The sequence below is a fragment of the Hyalella azteca genome, unplaced genomic scaffold (genome assembly GCF_000764305.2).
Source record: "Hyalella azteca isolate HAZT.00-mixed unplaced genomic scaffold, Hazt_2.0.2 contig9625, whole genome shotgun sequence".
In the NCBI taxonomy this organism is placed as follows: domain Eukaryota; kingdom Metazoa; phylum Arthropoda; class Malacostraca; order Amphipoda; family Hyalellidae; genus Hyalella; species Hyalella azteca.
Genome location: NW_025939693.1, coordinates 201,617 through 227,186, shown reverse-complemented (window position 1 = coordinate 227,186; position 25,570 = coordinate 201,617). Strand labels below are relative to the sequence as shown.

General features: G+C 37.6%; 4 protein-coding genes across 6 annotated transcripts; 3 read left to right on the top strand and 1 right to left on the bottom strand.

The window, feature by feature from the left end:
* LOC108681477 (CD63 antigen) lies at positions 1 to 5,473 on the top strand. The gene is made up of 6 exons (XM_018170512.2): positions 1 to 262; positions 925 to 1,116; positions 1,945 to 2,127; positions 2,322 to 2,363; positions 3,599 to 3,763; positions 4,929 to 5,473. Exons 1-6 carry the CDS (start codon positions 83 to 85, stop codon positions 4,986 to 4,988), a joined length of 822 nt encoding a protein of 273 aa, XP_018026001.1. The 5' UTR covers positions 1 to 82; the 3' UTR covers positions 4,989 to 5,473.
* Positions 5,474 to 6,555: 1,082 nt separating this feature from the next.
* Positions 6,556 to 10,900, top strand: LOC108681468. Of its 3 annotated transcripts, none has more exons than XM_018170500.2 (10): positions 6,556 to 6,799; positions 6,931 to 7,327; positions 8,093 to 8,230; positions 8,441 to 8,550; positions 9,029 to 9,065; positions 9,312 to 9,351; positions 9,520 to 9,556; positions 9,802 to 10,035; positions 10,145 to 10,212; positions 10,487 to 10,900. In XM_018170500.2, exons 1-10 carry the CDS (start codon positions 6,762 to 6,764, stop codon positions 10,690 to 10,692), a joined length of 1,305 nt encoding a protein of 434 aa, XP_018025989.1. In that variant the 5' UTR covers positions 6,556 to 6,761; the 3' UTR covers positions 10,693 to 10,900. The 3 variants fall into 3 exon arrangements, with proteins under 3 accessions (XP_018025989.1, XP_018025992.1, XP_018025990.1); XM_018170501.2 differs by having other exon boundaries at positions 6,558 to 6,799; positions 10,499 to 10,900; XM_018170503.2 differs by lacking the exon at positions 9,029 to 9,065 and having other exon boundaries at positions 8,441 to 8,545.
* Positions 10,901 to 12,025: 1,125 nt separating this feature from the next.
* Positions 12,026 to 14,743, top strand: LOC108681479. Its single transcript, XM_018170515.2, has 3 exons — positions 12,026 to 12,185; positions 12,890 to 13,048; positions 13,820 to 14,743. Exons 1-3 carry the CDS (start codon positions 12,131 to 12,133, stop codon positions 14,203 to 14,205), a joined length of 600 nt encoding a protein of 199 aa, XP_018026004.1. The 5' UTR covers positions 12,026 to 12,130; the 3' UTR covers positions 14,206 to 14,743.
* A 217-nt stretch (positions 14,744 to 14,960) lies between these two features.
* On the bottom strand, positions 14,961 to 21,763 carry LOC108681475. The gene is made up of 9 exons (XM_018170509.2): positions 21,525 to 21,763; positions 21,209 to 21,305; positions 20,905 to 21,012; positions 20,239 to 20,377; positions 19,437 to 19,513; positions 17,927 to 18,109; positions 17,116 to 17,220; positions 16,334 to 16,480; positions 14,961 to 15,898 (listed from the first exon to the last, which is right to left on the bottom strand). The coding sequence occupies exons 1-9, from the start codon at positions 21,711 to 21,713 to the stop codon at positions 15,702 to 15,704; spliced, it is 1,242 nt and encodes a 413-aa protein (XP_018025998.1). The 5' UTR covers positions 21,714 to 21,763; the 3' UTR covers positions 14,961 to 15,701.
* Positions 21,764 to 25,570: the final 3,807 nt, after the last annotated feature.

Sequence of the window (25,570 nt, the reverse complement as noted above, 5' to 3'; positions counted from 1 at the left end):
AACAATTTTTGGACTTTTATTAGTCCCTTTTTGCCGGATAACATCATTGCCCTGTAACGAGCAATGTTTACTTCGGCGAACAATGACTTGCCGTTTTCGATACTTCTTATTAATAATCAGTATTTATGTCCCCGAACTAGAAATTAATGCCGGACCTGTTCTAAGATTTTTATATTGGTCTAGTGCGTTTAAAATAAAGATGGGTTGCATCACGGGCATGATTACCAAGACGTTCTTGGTTGCCTTCAACATCTTGGTGGCGGTGAGTGGCGCACAATTATGTTGGTTTAATAGTTATCGTTAAAAATTAGGTTTATCTAAATATTATTGTAATTAGTAACATTTTTCTTCAGATAATTTCAGAAATAAGCAATTATCGTGTTAGCAATTAAGTTAGATGTTCGATCTAAGAAGTAATTAATAATAGATATACTATTACATCGAGATTTGTTCATCTTTCTGAAAACTTTATTCATTTCATAAAATTTGTATTGATACAATCAAACATGCACGGAAATGAGCTGCTTCTATTTAATAATCTCAGTTGAGATTGCTTATACACTATGAACGAAGACGTGGTGCTTCATATTCGCCTTGCATGCAGTTGTTCGGGGCATCATAGAATGCAAGATTTTGTTGTGTGTTGTGTAAGACATGGCTAAAATTTTTTAATATCTTTTGTAAATCGTGTGGGTGACTTTTCTAAGACGTTGATGAAAATATGCTTGAGTCGAGAACTTAATATGAAATTGAATGTAGCTTAATGAGTCCGCTTCTCGTGAGTGAGGCGAGCAGGCTTCATAGTTGCACTAGTTTATGTCTATTTTCATTTTAAATTACAAACAAGATAATAAACACCAACGCCCACGCGTATTATACTGATCACATGATAAATTTTCATGAAACTTCACCTATTTTCTATAGATTGCTGGGGTGATTGTGCTGACTCTGGCGTCCGTCATTCAGACCACACTGAACGGCTACGGCCACGACATCCCACAAGAACCTCTGGACGTCCTCATTGGCCTGCAGTCCGCCTCCACCTTCATCATTTGTTTGAGCGCCCTTGGGGTGGTCGTCTCTTGCTGTTGCGGCAACAAGCTCTTCCTCTACACTGTGAGTAGTCTTTAGTGCTTGCTGCTGCGGCAACAAGCTCTTCCTCTACACTGTGAGTTTCCAATTAGTGCTTGCTGCTGCGGCAACAAGCTGTTCCTCTACACTGTGAGTATCCTTTAGTGCTTGCTGCTGCGGCAACAAGCTGTTCCTCTACACTGTGAGTATCCTTTAGTGCTTGATGCTGCGGCAACAAGCTGTTCCTCTACACTGTGAGTATCCTTTAGTGCTTGCTGCTGCGGCAACAAGCTGTTCCTCTACACTGTGAGTATCCTTTAGTGCTTGCTGCTGCGGCAACAAGCTGTTCCTCTACACTGTGAGTATCCTTTAGTGCTTGATGCTGCGGCAACAAGCTGTTCCTCTACACTGTGAGTATCCTTTAGTGCTTGCTGCTGCGGCAACAGGCTCTTCCTCTACACTGTGAGTTTCCAATTAGTGCTTGCTGCTGCGGCAACAAGTTCTTCTTCTACACTGTGAGTAGTCTTTAGGTCTTGCTGTTGCGGCAACAAGCTCTTCCTTTACAATATGTCTAGTATCTCTGGCTTTGTTACCAGGACAAAAAGCTACTTTGTTTGAACCCGAATTTTAACAAATATTGTCAGTTTTATAGCATTTTCAACATTCAAGTAGCTAAATAAGCACGAGTTCAAATTACTTGAACAGAGCAAATTACTTAGAGCAAATCGAAAAGTACATGAGGATATTTTGCTGGCGATTGCCATGGTGTTTGCTCTTGGTGCGGCAAACAAATGAATTTAAATTTAACGTGGTATGTATATCTAAATCAAAATTGTAAGTGAGTTGTAATTATATAACCAAAGTGTTTCGCAGTACTTCGTGCTCGGCCTGGCCCTGGTGGGCATCACGCTGGTGTTCGCTGGCATGGGCGCCGCCAACATCAACAACGAGAAATACGCCGACGACATCAAGGTCAAAATGGACAATGATGTTCAAAACTACAATCTCGACAGCCCCGGGGAATTCGAAAACCAAGTCGATATAATCTACAAAAATGTAAGTGTACGGACGGTGACGGTTGAACGACGACTTCGTATTTGAACATTATTCCTATATGCTTATATATGTGAGATAATTAGAGATTTAAGATATCATACATGAACTCTTCATATTGCTAATATAATTTTATTTAAGCTTCGAAATGTTTGATGCGTGCATAACGAGTTTTAATGAAAATGATGCGTCCCCAGAACCAGTGTTGTGGATCTATGAACTGCTACGACTACCCAGACGTAAGTGTGATGTTTGTCTCTAAGGCAATGGTAAAGTTTTAGAAAAATGAGACAATGGATAAGTCTTGCATTTCTGCTCAAAGGTATGAGATAGGGAGAGGATACAATATCTTCTGGCAAGCAGGAGACAATGATGGGGTGCTCGAGAAAGAGCAATGATTGGGTGCTAGGGAAGGTGACAATGATTGAGTGCTAGAAAAGGTGACAATAATTGTATGCTTCAGAAAGAGACAAGACAATGGTTGGGTGTTCGAGAAAAAGACAAAGATTGGGTGCTTGAGAAAGAGAATGGTTGGGTGCTAGAGAAGATGAGAATAGTTGGGTGATAGAGAAAGAGTCAATGGTTGAGTGTAATAAGAGGAGATAACGGTTGGGCGCTAGAGAAAGAGACGATGGTTGAGTGCTTCGTGAAAGAGACAATCGTGAAGGGCTAGGAAAAGGATGCAATAGTCAAGTCATAAAAAATGAAACAATGGTTACTATTGGTTAGGTACTAGGGATCTGATACAATGGTTAAATTTTATCGAAATGAAACAATGGTTAGGTGAGAGTTTGGGAATAATTGTTGGGTGCTAGGTAAAGGGAACAATGCATAAGTTATCGAAAAATGAGACAGTTGTTAGGTAGTACTAGAGGAGATAAATCAGTTCAGATCTCGAATTATACTTTTCGCCTTAGAAAAAATTCGAAATTAATGGATTATCAATGTTAATCTTAACTTCCAAGTTATTCTTGAGAACCTAGAAGCTTAAATTTGTTTCGTGAAAACTTCTGTTGTTAATATTTTCAAGAGATTAGGAAGGTAATTATTTATTTATTTCATTATTTTGATTCGCCTCAAAATGTCCTTGAAAGATTTTCATCTCGTGGAGTATTTATCTCAGCAATCGCGGCAACATTACATAGAACTTCCAATTTATATATATTAATTTTAGAAAATAAAAATTCGCTTTGATCTCAAGTGTTTAATCATGAGGTCAATGTTGAATCCATTCTTTGATTTCTCAGACTATGGGAGTTCCAGTAGTATAAGCGTTTATTATATTGCTATATCTATTTTGCTCTGGAAAAAAAAGTTAATTTTATCGCCTTATAATTCCGTTCATACTTATTCAAATATATTTTGTTTGTTATTTCCGAACGAAAAAAACATTTATTTCATTTAACTCTTTTTTACTTTACATTTTTGCCTTAATTCAATCTTATAGCTGGTATAACGCGTGTCACTATTACAGGGCAAACGCCCAGCAGGATGCTGCAGGGAGTTCACAGGAACAACGTGCACATCTAAGAACACAAACGATCTCTATATCACAGGCTGCTATGAGAAGCTCCTGGCAGACGTCGCTGACAAGGCGGTAGCCACGATACACTTCTCCATCTTTTTCGGGGTGTTGGTGGTGAGAGTTTAGAGTCTTTTCCATTTCTCCTTCCTCTGTCTGGCCACTTTTGCTCTTTCAGCACTTTTCCTAGTTGCACTGCACCACACCACCAGAGTTTACAGTCCTAATGCAGTACTAGCGGAAATAGTAGCAATTTTATAACTTAGTCATCCTATAATTATCGACTTTTCAAGCTAAGCCAATCAATCAAAGACTCAACATTGGTCCCTACTTATACTTCGACAGATAATAGCGGTTTCAGCGTTTAGTAGGCCGTAGGCCTGTCGCCGATTCTTAACATCGCAGAACATTCAGAGCTTGTTGCGGTCTCGAACTCACAACTCACTGATTCAAATTCTGCTGTGCTAAACCGCCCGGCCTCCTCGCCGATTCTGACCAGAAACTGGCGCACAGAGCTGGAATCGAACCCGCACCTCTCTGCTCCAATCTTGGTACTCTGAACTTTAACCACTAGGCCACCCTGCCTAGATAAATGTAATCAAGCGAGCACACTTGGGCGCACCTGTAGAGCCGCAATATCGAAAATAGGTATAAGTTCGTAACTAAGTCAGCCAATTACTGCCGACTTTTCAAGCTAAACCTACAATCACAGACGAGTAATCGGCCGTTACGTGTACTTACAGGCAAGATTTGAAAGTACGGCTCCTGACCTGAGGTCACTACAGAACTAATATTCTCAGGAAATTATTCGCAATAACTTAAGAATCAGTAGTTTAATTACAACTTTAATATGAGATCACAACAGAAGTTAAAATGTCAGTCTTTTTTTCATTTAATAATCAGTGGTTCTGCTGCGTGGGACACATTAAATATGGGGAGCCTTGAAACAATATCAGCCAGGCGATCAGTTTGGCGACTACTATAATATGAGCTGAAGAGGACAAACTTTATTTATTAATTGTTTTAAACCTTTTGCGCTCTGCATTTCGACAAAGATTAAGATAGAAACTGAGGCTCTCAGCAAAATTTTGGCTCGGACTTTTTTATTGAAATGGAAGTTTCTGGAGACAGAGAACGCCTATTGGTAAACTTGAATCTATTTCTCGCTGTTTATCATTATATTACGAATATGTATGTGCTTAAATATTGAAATCTGAAAATTTTAAACTGCTAATAGTTTCGATCCATGCATCCATATTATACACCCTTTTTTGTATGGCAGTTCGCGCTGCTGACCTCGACGTGTCTGTGCGTCAAGTGTACTGACGCTATGCCTATCTGAGGGCGGCGCGCAGCCTGGCAACTATTCGGGGGCAGGACGCAAGTAGAAACACGATGATGGTCACCGGCCCTCGATCGACGCCTGGAAAATAAACATAGCTTTATAAGATGTCTATCAATAGGAAAATTAACGAACATGAATATTGTAGCACTCAAATTCTCATCTGACCTCCAAGTTGTCTGCATACGGCGCCGAATCTCGATCAGAGCGATAAGTACCAGCTGTCTGCGAAACGAAATGGGAGGCAATTGTTTTTATTTATGTACATTAGACGACTTTATGCCACCTAAATTGTGGGGCTTCGTGTAGAAGTTAATAGGTTTTCCTACTACTTTTAAGATGGAAATTAGGGTGCCCTTAGCCTATAGGTGTTGTTAGTAGTTTCGTAAGTTAGGCGCTAATTTAGTGTTTTATATTATGTAAAATTCAGGAAATATTTAAATTGATGTGCTTAAAGATAGTTTCATAGCTTTATTAAAAATTCATTTGGTCTCGAGTATTCATTTCATTCCTTGCAAAGTTCAACACAACTTTCGTATCGCCTGGCAAAGCGACACCATGAACGAACAGTGCCTTAGCCAAAACTAACTACATCCTTTGCCGCACGATCGGAAATTCCAAGCAATTTCATCAGACACCCTAATGGTAATCTTTAATAGAAATCCCTTTATTTTGAGGTTCTTGACCGTATGTTATCATATTATGTCTATTAAAGGATTTAATGCGTGCTCATTGATGCGTTATTAGTACAACAAAAATTTAATAAATCGACGTAATTAATCATTTTAACAAATGTAATCGCTATAATTATTTACTCGCTAAAACTAATACTGCTTCCAGAGAAAAAATGCGACATTACCAACTAAAATGTCAGAAAAGGAAAATTTGAATATAATTCCAGTGGAATTTGGTGGCATGAAAATACCATTTCTTCACGATGCATTTAAGAAAAAGATCGACGCGAAACTGACGTCATTCAACACTTGCCTCTGTCCTGGGAAATACCTGAGGAGATTAATGTGAAGAATGTGGAACTTATATGCATTAAAAACTTGAGCTTTCGCCCCATGCATTTCGTATCGAGAAGAACTAGTTTCTGAAGCTAGCTTATTAGATGAATGAACTTATTTAATCAATGATCGTAAACAAGCTGCCCATTAAGTGAACTTTTGATGACATTGAAATCTGACATTGGTAAAACGCGTGTGTCATTGCCTTTTGAAACGCGGAGTCATGAGTGACCGATGTCGAGGACTTCGACAAGCTGCATGCAGTTCTAAACTCCTTTCACTCTAGCGGTTCCTCCGTGTCGTCTCGTCCATGATGACTTTTTTAAACCCCGGTTTTAAGCTACAAGCTTGATGGCCGTGTATTGCATGGTGCGTTAGTCGACTCTAATTTGAGAGAACGTAGGTCTAAAGGCAAAATATTTATTCACTCGTTGACATAATCGGGGTGCCATTCCTTGCGCAAATATTAGTTCCTCCTACGAAACCTTCAAGAGCGGGTTTAAACATTTCGTACATAATAGATTATTTGGTGATCCGGTGGTCTATCCTCATCGACAGAAAAGTATTTTTTGATTATGTTCCTAAAGTTATAATGCGGTTAATGCATTCCCCCCTGACCATATGGAATTTCTTATGTATCCTTTGAAGGAATTGGTTACGCCTGATAGTTAATGGAAACTAAAGAGACAAAACGTTCCAAATTTAATTTTCTTTTCAGCTGAACTTTTGAATTAGGCACAGTTTCTCATGATGCGGGATCGATATGATCCGTGCACCTTCAATTGAGCTACTTCAGACTTCGTAAGTCAACTGAACATCACATTGTGCTCTGAAATTCTGATAAAATGTAGCAAACTATTACAATTTTATTTATTGTATTGAGTTTTAATATTTTTATTTCATTGGTCTCGATCATTTTTAAATTTTCGCAGGATACAGTCGCCAGTAGGAACCAACCAAAAGAGTCAAGCTGCCACAGTTTCAGGCAAACCGAAAAACGTAACTTTCCCGAAATCATCGATGGTAACTTTTTTACCCGAATTGAACCACTCGGCTCAATCAGTACACACTCCAAACCCTGGTAATAACGACTCGACGAATGGAAAATGTCTTCGAAGTGTCGGAGGCAGAGGCACTCCTCATAATACGAAACTGACGCCGTCGACCTTATCTTCATGGCAGTCGCACTCCAGGGATACGCTTGGTCAAAGCCCCGCAGTGTCTGACGTGTTGTGCAACGGGTCTCCGTCAGAATATTTCTTAAAGTTGAAGCGGGAAGATTCTGAGAGAACAGAGTCAAATTGCAGTCTTTCTCACGAAGAGTGGAAGGTAAGTAGTTGTGGGAAATTAGAATATTTTGTCTCAGGTTACCAGCCAAGAGACCTTGGCCATGTCATAAGCTGGTTCCTCTGCGGTTCCTTCACTAATTGGGTTTGCTCAAACTCCACTCGTAAATGTAAACTTCCTGCATTTCTCACAATTATCCTGCTATTTACTTGTGAGTGACGCACAGTGGAAGTGCATATATTTTTTATTACGAACTATGATACGTGAAAACTTGGCACACCAATGTTCATTGATTGAAGACTTTCGTACTTTCTGAGATCGTAATTAGTTTTCGAATTTTCCACCGGTCCGTAAACTAGGCACTTCTCGATCAGTCTCTATTGTATAGACTACAGGTCACCAACCACTCGTTAAGAACGAATACGACACAACTAATATGCACCTCTATGACAAACTATTCCTTTGCGACAGAAATAGAATGATCACAGCCAAATGGCTCAAAATGATGGCTTGAACTGTCCAATTTTTCACAATTTTTATTCGAATTAAGTGTCTGATATAGCCATCAAATTAAGGACAGGAATTTGTGGAAGAAATGATACAAAGATAAAGTGTCTTAACGCGAATAATGAATAAATTCACATGTGGTCAATCGCAGAATTGAGAAATTCAGCTTCATTCCACGAAAGGCATTCTGACAATGAAAACGGCACTCTAAAACTACTCGACTTTGAATTCAATTGTTCGTATAAATTGAGTTCAACAATCTCCCATTTTCGAATGTTTGAAAAGTTTTCTCTAATTCAGGGTACGCTGCCGTCGTACTTCGATGAACAAGAAGAGGCAGAGAGAATCAAGAAAGAGTCGGTGTGCGGTGCAAATGGACTTTCGCTGCGTCCTAGCTTTAATTCAGTTACTGCTAGCAACAGCAGACGGTACTCTCAGGTGAGACTTGTGCTACCTTAGAATAGTACGTGTATTAGGATAACCAGGGATACGAATTTGATTTGATTGCATACCGAATTGGATATTTTTGTTGCCTCTAACTATTTGAAAAAGTTGAATATTGATAAATGAGAAGTCGGTTGACACCCGTTCAATATTTACACCTTAATTAAATGCTTTATGACCCGAGATCTTGCATATCCGGGGCAGGTTGTACAGCAGTTTATGCAGAAGAACGGCCTAATCACACCAATCCCCGACACAGCGCTAGTAGCTCGCCAAGCTGACCAAGCCAAAAAGACCGACCCTTCCTACGTAAGGTAAAAGTGCTTTTGTCGACGAAGCTTGCCTCTGAACGTAACAGTGACGTTTTGAAACCAGATTGTGTAAAGCTGTTAGAAGTTCGCTTACCAACGGTGAATATCGTATTCGAGTTTGTTAAAGACACCAGAGATTTGATAAAGTGCACATTTTTAATGTGAACGCATGAAACGAACCAAAGCTAAAAAGATGCACAAGACTACAATAATTACGTGCTTGAGAAGGGATAGCAAAATAGCTAGTAGGGTAATAAACACTTGCCGTAAGAAATTGAATGAGCCATTTCACGTCATGCATTTACGTGTTTTGTATGTCATTAGTGGAATGAAAATGTACATGCCCACACGTGAGGCGTGTATGACGAATTAATGTTGCAGAAATACAGTCTCTCCCAGATAGACGGTTACGCGCGCCGAATATGTTATGCTAAGGAACAGTCAAGCAAACAATAACTGGACTCTTTTTTTTTTCCGGCAGTTGGGGTTCAGTCGATTTTGGAGCAATTGAGATTTCGGTAAGTAGCCTAATTTTTAGGCTCCACTTCCATGTCCGAAATTACCATTGTTTCATACTCTATCTCTATCCACGTAAATAATTGACGAATCGCTGGTTTTCTATGAAAGTGCAGAAAATGAAAACCACGCTTACTTCCGGGCCGAAAGTAGCGAATAAGATCATTGTTATCTAAAAGGTATACTCAATTTTGAAAGCAAGATGGAATTTTTATTTCACGTGCACCAAAATTGGTTTCTTCTTCCAGAAACTCAACCAAACGAACTTATCTGCTTCAAGTGAAACAGGTGAGAGGGACTAGCAATTACGGTGAGCCCTGTCTGTCTTCTATCGTCTCATTGTGGACACAATTGATCAAATGTGTAACCAATGCACCCATTAATGATGTTCAAGGCTGATATATTAACTTTCACCGGGCATTTAGAATTTTATTTCACTTGATTCAATTTTTGCAGGAAAAAATTCCCCTGGTGCACCGCTGTCGGCCGAAAGGCAAGTTTTCTATTTGGTATAGTAAAAAAAATTATAGGTTTACTCGTTCTTTAGAAGCGTCAACGGTGAAATCTATGACAAATATTGTTATAGTACAAATATTTACTCCCAGTCTTGGTCACAACGCTTTCGCATGGCGTGAATTGTTAAAATTTCGTTAATTTTACCTTGCTCAATCCCACGAATTAAAGTAGTTTAATTTCAATGTAGAACTCCCAAGGACAGTTTAAAATTCTAAATTTCAGCTTCAAGGTGAAGTCAGCCTTCACTCCCAACCGCAGCATCGAGCCTTGCAGCACTTTGGGCAACTTCTCGAACGCGGCGTCGTATACGGACGCAGGAGTCAACACCCAGTCCCCCGTCTTGACGCCGGTCCTCAAAGATAACTTGCTGAAAAAAACGAGCGTCAGCGAAAGCTCCAGCGATTCTGGAGCTACCAACGGTGCTGAGTCTCCTGAAACAATGGATCAAAAGAAAGGGTAATTTCCAGCTCATTGATGCTTAGAATAAATTAAGCACAACGACGTGACACATTCTGGTTTATGCTTTCATTACTGACTTTATTAAATATGATTATTACACTTTCAGAAAAAAAAATTCGTTGTGGATCACTCCACCACGGCGGCCTTCAAGCGTCGTCGGGTCTCCATGCCAGGGTATAATATTTCTTTAGAGGAATTTTCCTTTCAGCAAGAATAAACTTGGTGTTCGTAAAAGCATTTCATTCTTAATTATTTCTATCCAGAACTTAGTATTTCTTGTTGAATATTTGGAAGAAAAACCTTCGATGCCGGTCGTGTCCATTCGTTATGAGCTTGACATTCTTTTAAATGAAACGTTCTTCAAATTTCCTCCTTCAGGCACATACATTTTGATAATTAGCCGCAATCCAGTCTTCTGAATACATTCTTAACGAGTTGTAGACATTAGTTTCCATCACAGAACGGGTCACTCCAGTTTTCCACGCGTCAGCGGTCCGACCAAACCGCCATCAGGTTCTGGCCATCAGTGAAGACGCCGCTGAAGAGCAGAGCAAGAAACTCCAGCAAATGAAGATGGGGGCGATAGCGATGATCGTTCTTGGAACTGTAATAGTAATAGCCTCGATCATTGCCATCATTGTGCTCATGGCTTGACACGCACCACAATTCTGAAAGAGTTATTTGAAAAAAAACGGCGCACCCCTCCTTCAGGTCATGCAAGCAATGGCGGCCATCTGCATGAACAACAAGAAAGAACTGAATTATTTTGCGCTCCATAGGTAGATGAAGCGAATATTTTAAAACTTGTACATAACTATTTGAAAAGTTAATGCGTTTTGTATTTAATAAAATATTATGAGCATTTGGGTCTAATTATCTAAACGGTGAGCAAATGATTTGATTTGTTTGTACGAAGCTACATCAAGGTGAACATTTGAAGTTGATTGAAGGCTTTTAGGTCATTTTGTCTGTGGAAAATTCCAAATGGTCTACGTACTAGAATTGAATCGGGGCAATGCTGAAAATCACTCGTGTAAGCCTAATATTTTAAGATGGTTCAATTCGAACATCGGTGCTTTGTCCTTAATGCTATCTTTGTATTTGAAATGATTGACAAGGCCATTATATTCAGTCCACAAACTTATCTCGGCTTTAAAACTAGAACAAAACTGGAGTGGTCGGCAAAGGAGTTTGATCTTGGATCAATAGGAGCCGCTAACTCCGCAAAGTCTCTTCCGGTGTCATGATAAACGCGGCTGCTTTGAAGAGCTAATTGAACTATACGCACGTGAGACTCTACGTTACTTGGGTGACGAACCAAGATGCATATCAACCTAGCGTAATGTCAGATGGATGCGACTTGATCGACTTGTCTTAATAGATTTGTTAGGATTGATAATTAGATGTGAGAATGAATATTGCAGCCATCGATATAATTTAATTGAACGTATCTGCTGTTATTCAGCCTTCTCTTAGCAATCCGATGTCCTGCGTAATCAGATAACTCACTTCGATTTTTCAATTTTGCTTTTTACCACAACAAATTGGTAAAAATTTGATTAGGATCTAGAGCTTCACTGATCATTGCGCTCCTGAAAGCACGCACGAGATATTGAAGATATTTTAAGTTCTTATGCGGGAATAGATTCACATCCATATATCTTCTTTGATAGAATTTATGAATTTATGAAAGAATTTGTCATTGTTCGTACCAAAAATCGGCTTTCCCGAATTTATCTCATAATATACTTTCGTGAAGCACCGGCACCTTTGGTGACGAATAATAAGCCGTGTGTTGCGCAATGTTTGCCGTTCAAATATCGTTACTCGTTCTGTGTTGGGGGCAGACGATCTTCAGACACGTACGCGAGAAGTTTCTTCGGTCTGATAATCTGCATTTTGTTCGTAAAAATACACAGGGTTGTTTTACACCGCCAACTGGAAATACGTACCCATTTCTTTCATAAAATTTCATAACTGAAGTCAAAGTACGTTGTGCAATTAAAAAAAAAAAATTTGTTTTCTATATTTTTTCACGCCGAACGTTGAATTCTCTCTAACGGTATCTGATCCAGAAGGGAAAAGTTTAGCCATGAGTCCTTGCAAATTACTCGCACTGATCATCTTCGTTTCTTTTTCGACACCTGGTGAGTTCATGCAATAACGTAAAAGACTTCTAACATTTAAGGCGTTTCTAAGACATTTTGTGAATTTTTCACTTAAGTACAAAATTTATTTAAGAACAACCATCTAAACGGTATAGCAACAGCTGAGAATTTCTTCGAATAGATCATAATATTATCTTTGACAAATGATGATAAATCGAGTCAAATTCGATGATTGTCAGCATTCCCTTATATATCGTATAGGATAGTTGACACTGTAAATGATATTACGGTGCTAAGGTAACTTACCTGACTAGTACACGTCAATACCTGTTGTTTAAATGAGGTATTTTTATACTTATATAGTAGGTATTAATTTACTCTCTAACGCTCGTGTCTTCCAGACTGTAGTACACTCATAACCTGTCAAACGGAAAATAAAATTAATGAAGACCTGGAAAGCTATATTTAATAATCGTCAATATCAGTTACAGGGACTCCAGCCTTAACGCGCGTCAATCCACTGTGCGATCAGTTGTTAAATATTTTTTGAAATGTAAATTGTAAAAATAAATTTTATGTTGCATGGTTTGCGGTCAACATTAAAACAGCTCAGGTGTTGACTTATTTACACGATTTCCGTGCATTTTGATCAATGTCTCCGTCCATCGTCAACTTGAATCGTTATGCATTAATAATTAACCTTGTATAATGTTAATTTTAAAAAGTATTTTTCCACACATTAGGTTTGTCATTGAAATGCTACCTCTGCTCGGGATACAACGCTCAACAACCAGAAGGAACCTACAACAACCCATACTGCACCGACGCAAACTTTAAGAAGAGCAAAGTAGAAACCATCAAAGACGTTGGAAATTCTTGCATTAAAAGAGTGATTTATAGCAGTGAGTTGAAATTTTTATATATAAGTATTGTTCGATTGAAAGACAACTTTGAATTTGAAATCTCACACTTATTTGAAATTCAGAGCTTGTCCGTTCGATTAGGTGCAGGAAAGGATGAAAGTCTTTTTTGAATGACCATTTGCCGATTTAAAGAAACTACACCGACAAAATATTTTGATGGATGATTTTCGCTATTTGTGAAATTATTTCGAATATAAAATTGTGCAAATAATAAGGCCCAATTTCTTCCATTAATAATGAATTCGATGTCTTCAAACAATTCGCAATTCAAAAAATGTATATTATTTTCTGCTTGCACTAATTTAGTTATGTTTTCACGACCAATTCCTCTCCTCAGAAATTTGGATAGTTTAACGCGAAAAATCAATTTTAAAGACGATCTGTTTTCAAATTTCCACCTTCACCGTGATTTACTAACACGTCGTATCTATAATTAATTACCTACCAAATTTAAAGAACGTGTGCACACGAGCGTCTGAGATTTCATTTATTTTTCAGTCTTACTTGCGGTAAGACTGAGAAACTTATAACAGATCACATCGAGTTATGGTCTCAAACTACTATGATGCATCATAAAAGGACACTTACTACATTCCCCAATCTATTATAACAATAATGCTTCAATTATATTTTTTTTGTCGAAACAAATTAAGTAAAACGTGTCAAACTCAAGCAACTGATGGCTCGATTGACCGAATTTTCAGCCCTAAACTTTCTGTATCGCCTCATCTGCATCTCATTGCTCCCCAGACGGCATGCAGTTCGTAGAGCGGTTCCAGGGTTCTCGCAGCGCCTCAAGAGCCACGAAGCGATCTGCCAACGAGGCTCTCAACGCTACCGAGGACCGGGCGTTCATCGTCGCAAGGGAAGCCCAAGCTCATGACGAAACCTCGATGGTAATGACCATCGATGATGATATAAATGGCGTGGAAAAATTGGCTCAAGATCGTCCCGATAAGGAAGAGCGAGGCGCGTTTGCTTATGACCACAAGAAATTTCACCGAGAGCGACGTCAATTGGGTTATGTTGATTATTACTGTTCGAAAAATTTCTGTAATGCAGGATCACAGCAGAAATTTTCAGCGAGTTTGATCCTACTCACTGGACTGTGGACATTGATCGGAACCCGCGGCTAAAAAATTTAAACGCAATTTCTCAAATCCAAGGGCTTTCTGGACTAACATTGGAATGGGAATCAGTAAATCATTATTCCCTAGAGTGCCCATTTATTAACTCGTCTGATAATCATATTGATTTTGTAGTATGTATTCTTGATTTGAGCTTTTATCGGTATTCACTTTGTAATGTATTAACTGTGCATAAATTTTTCTGATTATAATATCTTTAGTGATTAGCCTTAAAATCTAGTCTTTTTGTAAATAGAGGCTCGAAATTAGAAGCAATATTTTTATTTTTAATGTTATGGAATATCCATATCATTTATTCAGGTATCAAGATGTGAAATAATTTACACCTCCACATTTTATTTTTATTTCCGTTAGAACTTAAAATAGTGCTTACATTTACACATATCCAAATGAAAATAAAAAGCTTTTATTAAGAATAAACATTGTTGTGCATTATGCGGTACTGCCTTGAAATAATTGCATGGAATGAATCATACATCGTATTAACTATTAATAAATAAACTACTGAAAATAGTTAATTACAACACTTCCCTTTAACTTCACTTATTGTGCGTCTGCTACAAATCTTATAATCGATATTTAACACTTTAACACACTTCTACCTGTCCAATCGACATGAAATTTTGCACTCTCGCGTGAAGTCGGAGACAATGCATGAATCAATTGACAGAATAAATAATTTTGGAAAAAAAAACATTTTTTATAAATCAGAAAAAATGTTTAAATATATTTTTTTTATACATTGAAAATACAAAAGAAATTCATTGTAGATTAGTAACATCGGAGACATTGGCCTCTTTGGGAGCGTTGTCGTTAAAACGTAATCCGCAAACGAATATTATTTTATTATAGATACCGATATGAACAGTGCGCACTCGAGGTCTATCACATGGCCGTTGTAATTCAATGTTTAAAGCGAGGTTCACAAGAATGTGATATTTACGGCTCAATAAATTTATTTATCGGTACGACGCTTTTTTCATAATGATAATTAATTATTTCTGGCAGTAAAATCCCATAATTAAAACGATTAAAGAATCTGACTTGAAGAATTAAACTGACGTGACATATGAACTTAGGCAACCGCTAAGTTGTATCGATAATTTATTTTACGAAATCTTTTAGTTTAAAACTCCACCGACAGATAGTATTAATGTGTGGAGAAGTGAAACAATAATGATTTGATCCAATAATTGATTGAAATAGTAATACGATTTACTGATAATTTACTGGAAACTTGAAATTGAATATAACTCTCATTTCAAATCAATGATTTAACAGGAGTCGCCAATGCCGCTGCTTCCAATGAATTTCGCTCATTTCTCAAAAATTGCAAAAGTGAGTTTGAGTTCAGCGTTGGTCGCCAATTTGGGTTGCACTTCAGCAGTCAGTTTAGCAATTAAAGTTAAAACGTCTGAATCTTTACTGGCTGATAAAATAATTGTTCATTACAGCTGTTGAATAAAAATTGTGGTTGTACGGAGTTATTCCACACAATCTCCCCCACAGTCAATGTCTTCAGTGGCGTATTTGGCCTCTCCGACCTGGTCACCGTTGCCGTCTACACAGAAGGAGTAAAGCCCGCGCGTCTGTCTGGACTTGAAGTTGCCGTTGGGGCAACACTCGGGTAGGAAGGCGTCAAGTCCAGCCTGGCGCATCACGTGTCTGCGTCTGGCGCAGTCTGTTGGGCATAGTAACATGGTAATGTGGTTACCTTGTGGTAATACTCTGTATTACTTAGTCTGTTGGGCATATCCATGTAGTAATAATATCTCTAATCAATGTTCGGATAGCAGAACGTTTCATGTCACCTCCTAGCTGCACTGTATAATTATTTGAAAAGTCAATTTGAATGAATAATCAATTCGTAAGATGGTTTACTTTTGTCTGAAATAATTGGGCGATAACGTCTTTTTCAGGATTTTTTTATCCTTTCTATTGGACAGTTTGCGCAATATTTCGACTTGCATTATATTTTTACCTAGTTCCTCGTACATAATTTATTTTACTTTCCCACGTTGTTAAAAAAGAAGTACATAACTTTTATTTGCATAGAGCCTTTTCACTTAGCATTTTAATATTCTCATCGTTTTTATTTCGGCGCTTTAGTACTCACTGCAGGTCATTTTTGGTTTTTCCGCAACTGAAAACTGGAAATTTTCTATTTGTTTTCCATTCGAGTCAGCGCAGATGAAGTCATTTTCTTCGTGGCTCTGAATCGCAGCGAAGAAACCATCAAGGGAACAGTTCGGTTTCAGACTGACTGCGAACAACAAAAATCAATGTTTTTTTTATTTCCTGTTTGGTGTACATGAGCCGCAGAATTATTTATTATTGCTGAGATTATTTTGGAAACAATGACTGAGCCTAGAAGTGGCTTTAGATTATGTGACAAATGAAATAAAAAAAAAAAAAGAAATAAAAGAATGACGCATTATCTAGTTATATTAATTGTTTATACGGTCCCTTCTTTCCATCGACTTCGTTTCGTTTCCAGTTTTTCGCTGCGGTCAATATTATATGGATTCATACAGGAACATCCTGAAATATTTTCACTCACGGGTTACTGCTGAATGTTCATTAAAATCTTAAATATACAATACAATGAAAACCTTACCGAAGAATGTCTAATTACAAATCTATTAGATAACCATATCTTTTACAAGCAATAGGGAAATTCTTCCTATTTAACTCAAAATGAGGTGAAAATTCGAGTAGAGTGAAAAAAAAAGGAAATGAAGTTATTGAAACTGTGGTCGCTACGTAAACGAAAAATGTTGAAAAACGGTCGTAGCCTACCAATTTGGAATAAGATTTATGTATTTCTTTACTCTCTGCTAAAGTCACTTTGTAATAAGATTTGTGTGTTTTTTAGTATAATTTCACGCTAAAACTTACTGCCTATGGCGATGGAGTCTGCATCCTCCGGGTTTTGTTGCAAGTAAAGCTGCTCGGCCACGGTGCAGGGGTTGGTGTAGTTGGGTGAGTGATAGGACTCGTTGTCTGAGCTTGCCAAAAGGCAAAACAGAAGTCCACACATACTCAACATAATATAGGTAAGATTTCAGAATTTTAAGGACTATAACATGTTCACGTAAAATGCGCATGCCGTTTAGGCCGGTTCGTATTTCTTAGTATTTTATCAACAAATTATAATTACCTTTTTCCTGAAATAGATCAGGAGGTAAGCGCAATCACGTATGATATTTTGGCGCATTCCTAACAAAAAATCTCGTAATGCCGTCTGGTGACGCTGCCCTTGGCTATAAACGTTTTGCAAAAAAATTATGCGTAAAAATGCGAGTTTCGATGCTGGTAAAAAGTATGACTGCATCATGTGAGATTTACATATCTATGAAAAACCAACAAAATTCATACAAATGTATTTTAGGCACATGAAATGCTGGTTGCATGACTGTGCAGCTTGCCAGTGAGGCTTCATTGAGTGGGAGACCATTACAATACATCCCCGAAAATTACTGCCCATGTTCTTTTATTTTTTAAAAGGCTTTGTGAACTAGCAAGGTAAATATTATCAGATGCTTATGTTTATCTATAGGTGGCTTGATCGTTTTAACTTCGTTTTTATGTAACGTAGGTTTCATAATTTAAGAGCATGAACCGTCATTTTTCAATAATAAATTTCAGAAAACGCTAAAAAAACTGGTGAATTCCTAGAAAACCGCAATAGCTTGCATGAGTGACTCACAGCAGTCGAGGAGCTTCATCATAGTAGGATGATAAGGGCCCTGATCGATGGCTTTCTTAGTTGAATTGTAGCAGAAGCAGAAATCCTCGTTGCACTGCAGGGAATCCAAATTGCCGTTACTTAAGCACCGCATTCCTTCCGTCAATCCGAGCTTGTCGTTCCTTTGCCAGTGCAACGAACATTCTGCAATTAGCACCAACATACAATAAGTATTTTTGCATGGATCCGTGCATGAAATGTTCATACAATATCTATTTACAAAACTTTTCAATTAAAATGAATTTAGAAAACTCCGAACACTTTTGACGGCATTTTACAAAAACGGCTTGTGAAAATGCGCTTCGGTTTGTTTTAGGCCGTTTTGTCAGACAAAAATGGCAGACGCGTAAAAGTTCTATCTCTAACATAATAAAAAAATATTTTTATACTCCGTTCCCAACAGACATTGTGTAACCCATTATGTTCAAGATAGTATTGCTACCTCGGTTGAACAATTCATACTACCTGCTAGCAAGCCTTGTTAACTTTAAAATTACACCACTTGCATGAAGCTGTACTTGAAGTCAAGAATATTCTGCAAATAGGCAGAAAAAAAAGTTTGAAAAAATACTACATTTCCAGAATTTCCTTCACGTCAAAGTGTTTTATAGTAGTTGCATGACTGGGGACAATGTCTTTCTAGAGCCATACTTTCAAAAATATTTTCGAGTTTTTAGCTCCGTCAGCCAATCATCGACGACTCGTCAAGCTAAACCTTCCAATCACAGTCGAGAATTCTGCCGCAATGTGTACTTATATAATCAGGTTTAGAAACTATGTACGTCACCTGGTCACATATTTTGCAGTATGTGGTATCACTCATAATCACTGTCGGCCTTGTATAAGTCTGCGCCGTTTCTCAATGGAAATTTGGCGATTAAAAGTATATCATATTAAAGTATTTTCAAATTTTAACAACAACTCGTCAAAAAACCGAGACCACTTATAATTTCGCAGTAACCAGCCAACATTCGTAGAAACGTTAAGCAGACCGATTTCAAGGTACCTTCCATAACTGAACAACTGACGTCATTATTTGTTTATGATATCATGATGTTAATCCAACAATTGAAAATTTAAACACGAGTGGTTAATGACCAGAGAAATCATTGATTTAAATTTTCAGGATCGAACAATATTCTTCAGTGGACGTTGGTTGATAAAAATTCAGGTTCATGGAAGTAATTTAATTTATTAACGACGTTTCGAATGTGACATCATTCATTTTCAAGTTATAGGAAGCATTGAACATTCAATGCTTCCTATAACTTGAAAATGAATGATGTCACATTCGAAACGTCGTTAATAAATTAAATTACTTCCATGAACCTGAATTTTTATCAACCAACGTCCACTGAAGAATATTGTTCGATCCTGAAAATTTAAATCAATGATTTCTCTGGTCATTAACCACTCGTGTTTAAATAAGCTTATTCTGCTATCTTATAGTAATTGAAATTTATATACTCACGACAGTCCATGGCATCCTTCTCAGTGTACGCGGCCTCTCCAAAGAGCCTGTTGCCATCAGTATCAGTGCAGTAACATCTGCACAAATTTTTACAATCATTTATTGAATCCAATTATTATGTCTGCAATCCTCACACAAATTCCTTCTCGTTTCTTCGAATGTCCGCTACCTAATGAAAGGATATCGCTTTTTAGATTGTGAGCATCACAAATATTTGATATTTTAGAAGATGCTTCCGTCAGTCACACGTCGGAACATAACAGACCAGGCAAAACGATGAGTAGATATCGAATAACAGAACTTATAAAAAACGTCGATACCTTGTTGACTCATTCTAGCAAATACCGTATACAGTAAGATAAATTAATTATGTGTCACGTTAGATCACAAACTTTATTTATCAAAATTTAATCAATTCCGAATGAAAGTGCAAAATAATATGCAGTATATTAATTAAATGCAGTAATAATAACACTGATTTGAAATAGATCTACGCCAATTAATACTCGCCAAGATATTTATAATTTCCCTATTTCCGCTCGTTAATTTTCGACTACTTCTGTTGAAGACGCATAAGACGCGAGTGACCTGTGCATGTTAGCATAAACGCAATAATGATAGATAATTGTAATATATTTGAAATAAATTAGGCTTATGAGTTATGACATACATGAAAAAGGCCTCATAGCTTGCCACGCTGACGTATGTTCCTCATATTAGATATCATATTTGTCTACAAGTTTAATTAATCGGTAATTGGTTATAAATTTTCGATAAATCTTGTGGTACAGTTACTGCTCACGTAGAAGATGTAGAACACTGCACTGGCCCATATTTCCCGATATCGCTACAGGCGGGGAGGAGGAGACCTGGGCTGAGCATCCCGTCTGCCGCCGCGTTCTCGTACGCGATGGTCCTATTGACGCATGGCTTCATGTGGTCTACGGAAGAGATTCATTCATTCATCGTGTAATTACACTCACTGGTCTAAGATGCAATGACTTGCAGTTCTCGATGAGGTCGGAATCGCCATATACTTCAAGCAAAAAGTTCGCCACCATAAACACGATGACATTTCATCAAGGGCCAAATAACATTTTGTAATGTGATATACGTTCCCGGTCATTGCTTCTATTTACATGCTAAATTTGGTAGTTATAATAGATTCCTAACTATTTAGATTTTAGACTATTACAGTAGTAGGCGAAAATTAAATTTGGCAGATAACTACGTCTATAATGAATATGCGACTTCAATAATTTTAACAATTTTGAAAGTAATGGGATTTTTCTAAAGTATATTGTGTTTATTTATCACCAGCATTTTGCGACAGATTTCGCAAAATATGCATAACATCTTCTTTACTAAATTTTTTATCTTTGCAAAGTTCATTTTTACCAGATTTACCATTATTTCTCTTCTCAGAAACTTAGTTTTATGAACAAACCTTTTCTCATTTCTCTCTTACTTCTCTGGCATGTATACGTTCTGCCGTTGGATATACAGTCGAGGCCGTTCCCGCACAGATCTTTTGGGTAGTCGTTAGCGAAGTTCATGCTGCACTCCGCACCTTCCTCTGCAGAAAAAAATGGCACTCCAGCACGAAATTCTAGTAATTGTAAAAACCGCTAAAAATCATACGTATTAAGTATTATCGTGTAAAAAATTCGTCTAAGTTTGCTTCTTCTTTTTTGAATAGACAATCTATGCTTGCACACTTTACGTTCATAAGTGTTCAATTTAAACTCAAGTTATACGTAATTATGACTCACCGAGCGCTCCGACGCAAATGACGTCACAGTTGCAGATGAAGGCAGGATTGAAGTAAGGAACTTCACCCTTGCTGCAATAGTTTTCCACGTCATAGATCTGCGGAATACATAATTTATCTTGGACTCATTCCAATGAAAAAATATTCTTTTCTTTCCTCCTACTATAGACCATGGATCAGATAAATTCTCGCGTTTTGAGGTAAATTTTCATTTATGTTTTAGAAACTACGTAAACCAGTGGTGAAACTTCCTTTAGTTTTGCTCTGTACTTCAAAATCAGTAATGGAAATGACCAATGAAAAACAATTTAACTAACCACTGCTAGGTTTAATTTGCGACATATCTCTGTCCTGTCGTTGCACAGGATCGTCTCGCCGCCCTTGGGCTTGCAGTTCTCGATGGGGTCAGAATCGCTATATCCTCCTGGCAAAAAGTTCACCACCACAAACGCGGTGAATGAGAGCCGCCAGCCACACCATCGTGTTCTCTTCATCGTAATCAACATGAAGTGCACTCGTTGGCTAGAACTCAAATCTGCCTCGATGAAGTTGAGAATTTAATTTAAAACAATTGAAGGAAAAATTAAAAAAAAATTTTATTTGTATTAAAAAAATTTATTAAAACTAATGAATGACAAGAGTTTGAATTTTATACTAGGAACTCATACCAATGAGACACTTTAGGACTCATTTAAGCTCCAGCTTTGAGCTTCTTTCCAGGTTTACTTAGCCATTCGAGATATTTAGTTTCAGTAAATGTTTGGTACAGAATGACTTCAGAGCAATTTTTGTCACTTATTATTTACAGGCATAAGAAACGCAATTTTTTACCAGCAGAGCTAAAAAATTACTGACCGCACAGAACAACACACCACAACTTGTGGTGAACACAACGTTAGCGTTAGTGTGACGCGCCGCCTTGGTAAAGGATAAGATTGCTCTTATCTTATCGCATCAAGACGTATTGAAAAAGAATGCACAGCGTTAAAAAATCGTTATGAAATAGAAATCAACTTTCCGTAAACTTATTCCTTTCTTTCAACATTATCTGTAGGAAATGTCTTAGCTTCCATAACATATTTTCCATTAAAATAATATTTAGGCATATTATGAGTGTGTCTCTGTTTATTGAGTGTCTCAAGATTGAGACTCGTGAAATTTTTGCCTGATATTTATTTTTTCTATCGCAAAGGAAAGGCTAATTGCGACTTTTATAGAATTAAGGTTTATTATGACCATAATAAAAAGTATAAAATCTGTGCAGAGTTAGCCACACGTGCTAATACTTTTCCTACCACTTTAACATGATTAAAAACAAATTCAAATGTTATACCGGCACTACACAAATATATAGTCTGAAGATAATTTTCTACATTTAATCTTATAAAAATAAGTTCACTGATGTGCTTAGTTTGCAGCAATTAAGAAAATAAAGTTTGGTATGACATTCGTTCATTTCACATCTTCAGAAATTCAGGAAGAAATTCTCACTCCTCTTCGCGAAGAGAACGAAAGCTATTCATTGAAAGTGTCAATATTTTTCTATGGAAGCACTGTAATCCACCTACTCGTCCATCTGATTAAGAAGAAAGTTCAGAGCATCGACTTTTTCTTTGATCTCACATCCGTATTACTGTACTTTTTTCACGTGCTCTCCTTTAACATTAGTTTTGTCTCTAAATTTATAGCCACTTTGGCTCTCTTTTCTTTTTAGATCGTAATTCTTACTTGCGATCACCGTATTTTCGATACTGCTTCTTGCACACTTGGAATTCAGGTTTGCTTGACCAAGTTATTCATCCACTGACTTCTTGTCGCGTTCAAGGCTTGCAAATCCCAACCTTTTGACACTCGCTGGTGAGATTTAATTTTCTTCAGCCGAGTCTACTCGTTTACAGCCATCTTGATATTCGTGACTTGATCGACGAAATTCGTGCTCGGCCGAATGCATTTTTCCCGTTTATTCGTTTTCTTCAAGGTTCAAGTTCATGGTGGATGTACCGTCATGATCTTACAAAGTCACATCGAAGCTAGCTAAGCTGTGGTATCCTAGGCTTAAACTTTCTGTAAGCTCGTTTTCTTCTTGAATCTATGCAATATTGTTAGCAGTAACTCCTGTAGGGTTTGAGGACGATGAATTTGATCCTGATGTCTCACTCACTGCATGCTCTTAATTAATTTGATTTTCTCCTGTTTCTGGATCTGATACAAGTTTCTAAACCTGTGAGTTATTACTCTGATTCTGGGGAAATTTGGCCATCTTTTGATTTTCGTTACAATCTCTTTCTGGAGATTATTCCCCGTGCCGTGCCAGCATATCTCGATGTCGTAAGAGATTTTGCAGATTTTACTTTTCTTTTGCCTCCTGTTCATCCATTCTGCAGATATCTTCTTGCTTCTGCGCTGTAAGAGCTTAAAGTTTCGCGAGTTTCTTTGCTTTGTCTTTACACGTTTCTTTTAGAGCGCACAATCGAGCATTCGTCTTTTCCAATCTCATCAACTGATCGCCAAGGGCTTATTCGAGCTCTTTTTCGGTGTTTCTTCTTTTCTGAAGTTCGCTCCTGAGTTCCCCTATGCTCATGTAGCCATTTTTTCTTGAGTTGTGAATGGTCATGTTCATTGATCTATTATCAGACAGCAAACTCTAAACTTTCTTCTCTAGACTCTTCATTTGCCGTTCAAATTTCTCCGCACGCTTCTGTTACGTTTCGATGAAATTAGTTTTATCTTTGATGGCATCTACAAGACTCATAATATTCTGCACGGGTTAAGCTTTTATACATTCAGCTTTTCGTTCCCGCGCTTACTCCGTACTTGACATCCTTGAAATTGGTCCTCAATGCAATTTAATGGTTGACTCAGTGCAGGGATTAGGCATGTCGCTGGCTCCACGTCGATTTTTCGCTAATTCCGCTGCCCTAAGCAAATTATGTTTACGTAACGTTGATACCAGTGCCAAGAAACGCAGAAAGAAATTTCGAGTGAGTTTTTACTTTGTTGTGAATTAAATATATGTTAGTGAAAGGAATTAAAGTTAAAAAATCGTAAAAAATCTTATATATTTTTGAGAACAAGATATTTGTAGAAAAATCAGGAATCATAGATACCTCTACAATGACGGTATCCGTGACCCGCACGTCTCTGCTTCAATCTTGGTACTCTGAACTTTATCCAATGGAATTTTTAATGACAAAATAATGAGATCCCTGAAAAATTATTCATTCTCTTCACATTATTTTATTATAACACAGCATACTTTCATCATTCACTTTCTGTGAATTTGTCAGAATTTAAAGTGATGAAATAAAAACATTCGGCATTTTAATTTTTCAGAGGTTCTTAGAACATGAACTTTGCAAATTCTTTTAAAGATTGCAATATTAGATAAAATTATTTTCAAACGCTAAAATGAATAAATAAACTTTGCACTGCTTTTTCAAGCCAAGAACAAATGTAACTGATAAAACAGTACAAAATATGGAGGTAGCCGTCATGGAAAAAGTTGTATCATGCAAACTGTTTCTTAACCTCTCGTATGCTATCTTCTATGGCCTTGGTTGCGTCACCACCGCAACACCATCATCATTAACTAAAGCTCTGCCCTCCAAACAATCACAACAAAAACTTTTCCTTTTATTTTCATGACAACAATACACGTTTTTGAAGCGTACACACTGTATAGCGGAAGCTTTTTTTCTCGCTTGCAGAAGCCGCGACCTCGCTGAGAGAGTGCGAGGGTATCGCCACAGCGGGAGCCTCATCATGATGGCAACGCTGCCAAGTGAGTATATATGCTGATTGTGTAAAATCAGCATATTTATTCCTAACTATTATAAAGCTCATGAATATTCTATTAAAAATATAACTCAGTACTCACTGCAGTGAGTGACAGAGAGCGCATTTTCTCGTCGACGAAAACTTGAGGTCACGGACGGACGGACAGACGGACGGACAGACAGACAGACGGACATGGCGAGCACAATAGTGCATTTTTCCCATAAATGAGAAAATGCGCTAAAAAGGCTCATGAATATGCTATTAAAAGCTCATGAGTATTCTTCTCGTGTTCTCTTTTTATATGAAACATGCTACTAAGTTTCACTCAATATCCCAATGTATCAATTTCGAAATTTTTAATAGTTGTTAGTTGAATACATTTCTCGTGCATAATTTCTTCATTCTTCTCTCTATGTAAGAGTTTTTCTTCAGTTTCAATGCACGGGTAATGACTTTCGATTTCGGCCATAATTCTGAATGCTTCGTGCTTCAGTAACCTAAGTTAATGTGAGAAAATTTCTTTTGTTTCAATTCGATCATTGGCAAATTACTGCAAGATTAAGCAAGGAAAATAATTCAAGACGGC

Excerpts from the sequence above, each read along its gene's own strand:
- LOC108681477 (XM_018170512.2), top strand. The coding sequence starts at position 83 with ATGACTTGCCGTTTTCGATACTTCTTATTAATAATCAGTATTTATGTC. Across the intron at positions 263-924 it reads CCTTCAACATCTTGGTGGCG|ATTGCTGGGGTGATTGTGCT; the intron begins GTGAGTGGCGCA and ends TATTTTCTATAG. Across the intron at positions 1,117-1,944 it reads ACAAGCTCTTCCTCTACACT|TACTTCGTGCTCGGCCTGGC; the intron begins GTGAGTAGTCTT and ends AGTGTTTCGCAG.
- LOC108681468 (XM_018170500.2), top strand. The coding sequence starts at position 6,762 with ATGATCCGTGCACCTTCAATTGAGCTACTTCAGACTTC. Across the intron at positions 9,352-9,519 it reads ATCTGCTTCAAGTGAAACAG|GAAAAAATTCCCCTGGTGCA; the intron begins GTGAGAGGGACT and ends CAATTTTTGCAG. Across the intron at positions 10,036-10,144 it reads ACAATGGATCAAAAGAAAGG|AAAAAAAAATTCGTTGTGGA; the intron begins GTAATTTCCAGC and ends TTACACTTTCAG.
- LOC108681479 (XM_018170515.2), top strand. The coding sequence starts at position 12,131 with ATGAGTCCTTGCAAATTACTCGCACTGATCATCTTCGTTTCTTTTTCG. Across the intron at positions 12,186-12,889 it reads CGTTTCTTTTTCGACACCTG|GTTTGTCATTGAAATGCTAC; the intron begins GTGAGTTCATGC and ends TCCACACATTAG. Across the intron at positions 13,049-13,819 it reads TAAAAGAGTGATTTATAGCA|ACGGCATGCAGTTCGTAGAG; the intron begins GTGAGTTGAAAT and ends ATTGCTCCCCAG.
- LOC108681475 (XM_018170509.2), bottom strand. The coding sequence starts at position 21,713 with ATGTTGATTACGATGAAGAGAACACGATGGTGTGGCTGGCGGCTCTCA. Across the intron at positions 21,306-21,524 it reads GCAAATTAAACCTAGCAGTG|ATCTATGACGTGGAAAACTA; the intron begins GTTAGTTAAATT and ends TGTATTCCGCAG. Across the intron at positions 17,221-17,926 it reads GATGAAGCTCCTCGACTGCT|ACAACGAGTCCTATCACTCA; the intron begins GTGAGTCACTCA and ends TGGCAAGCTCAG.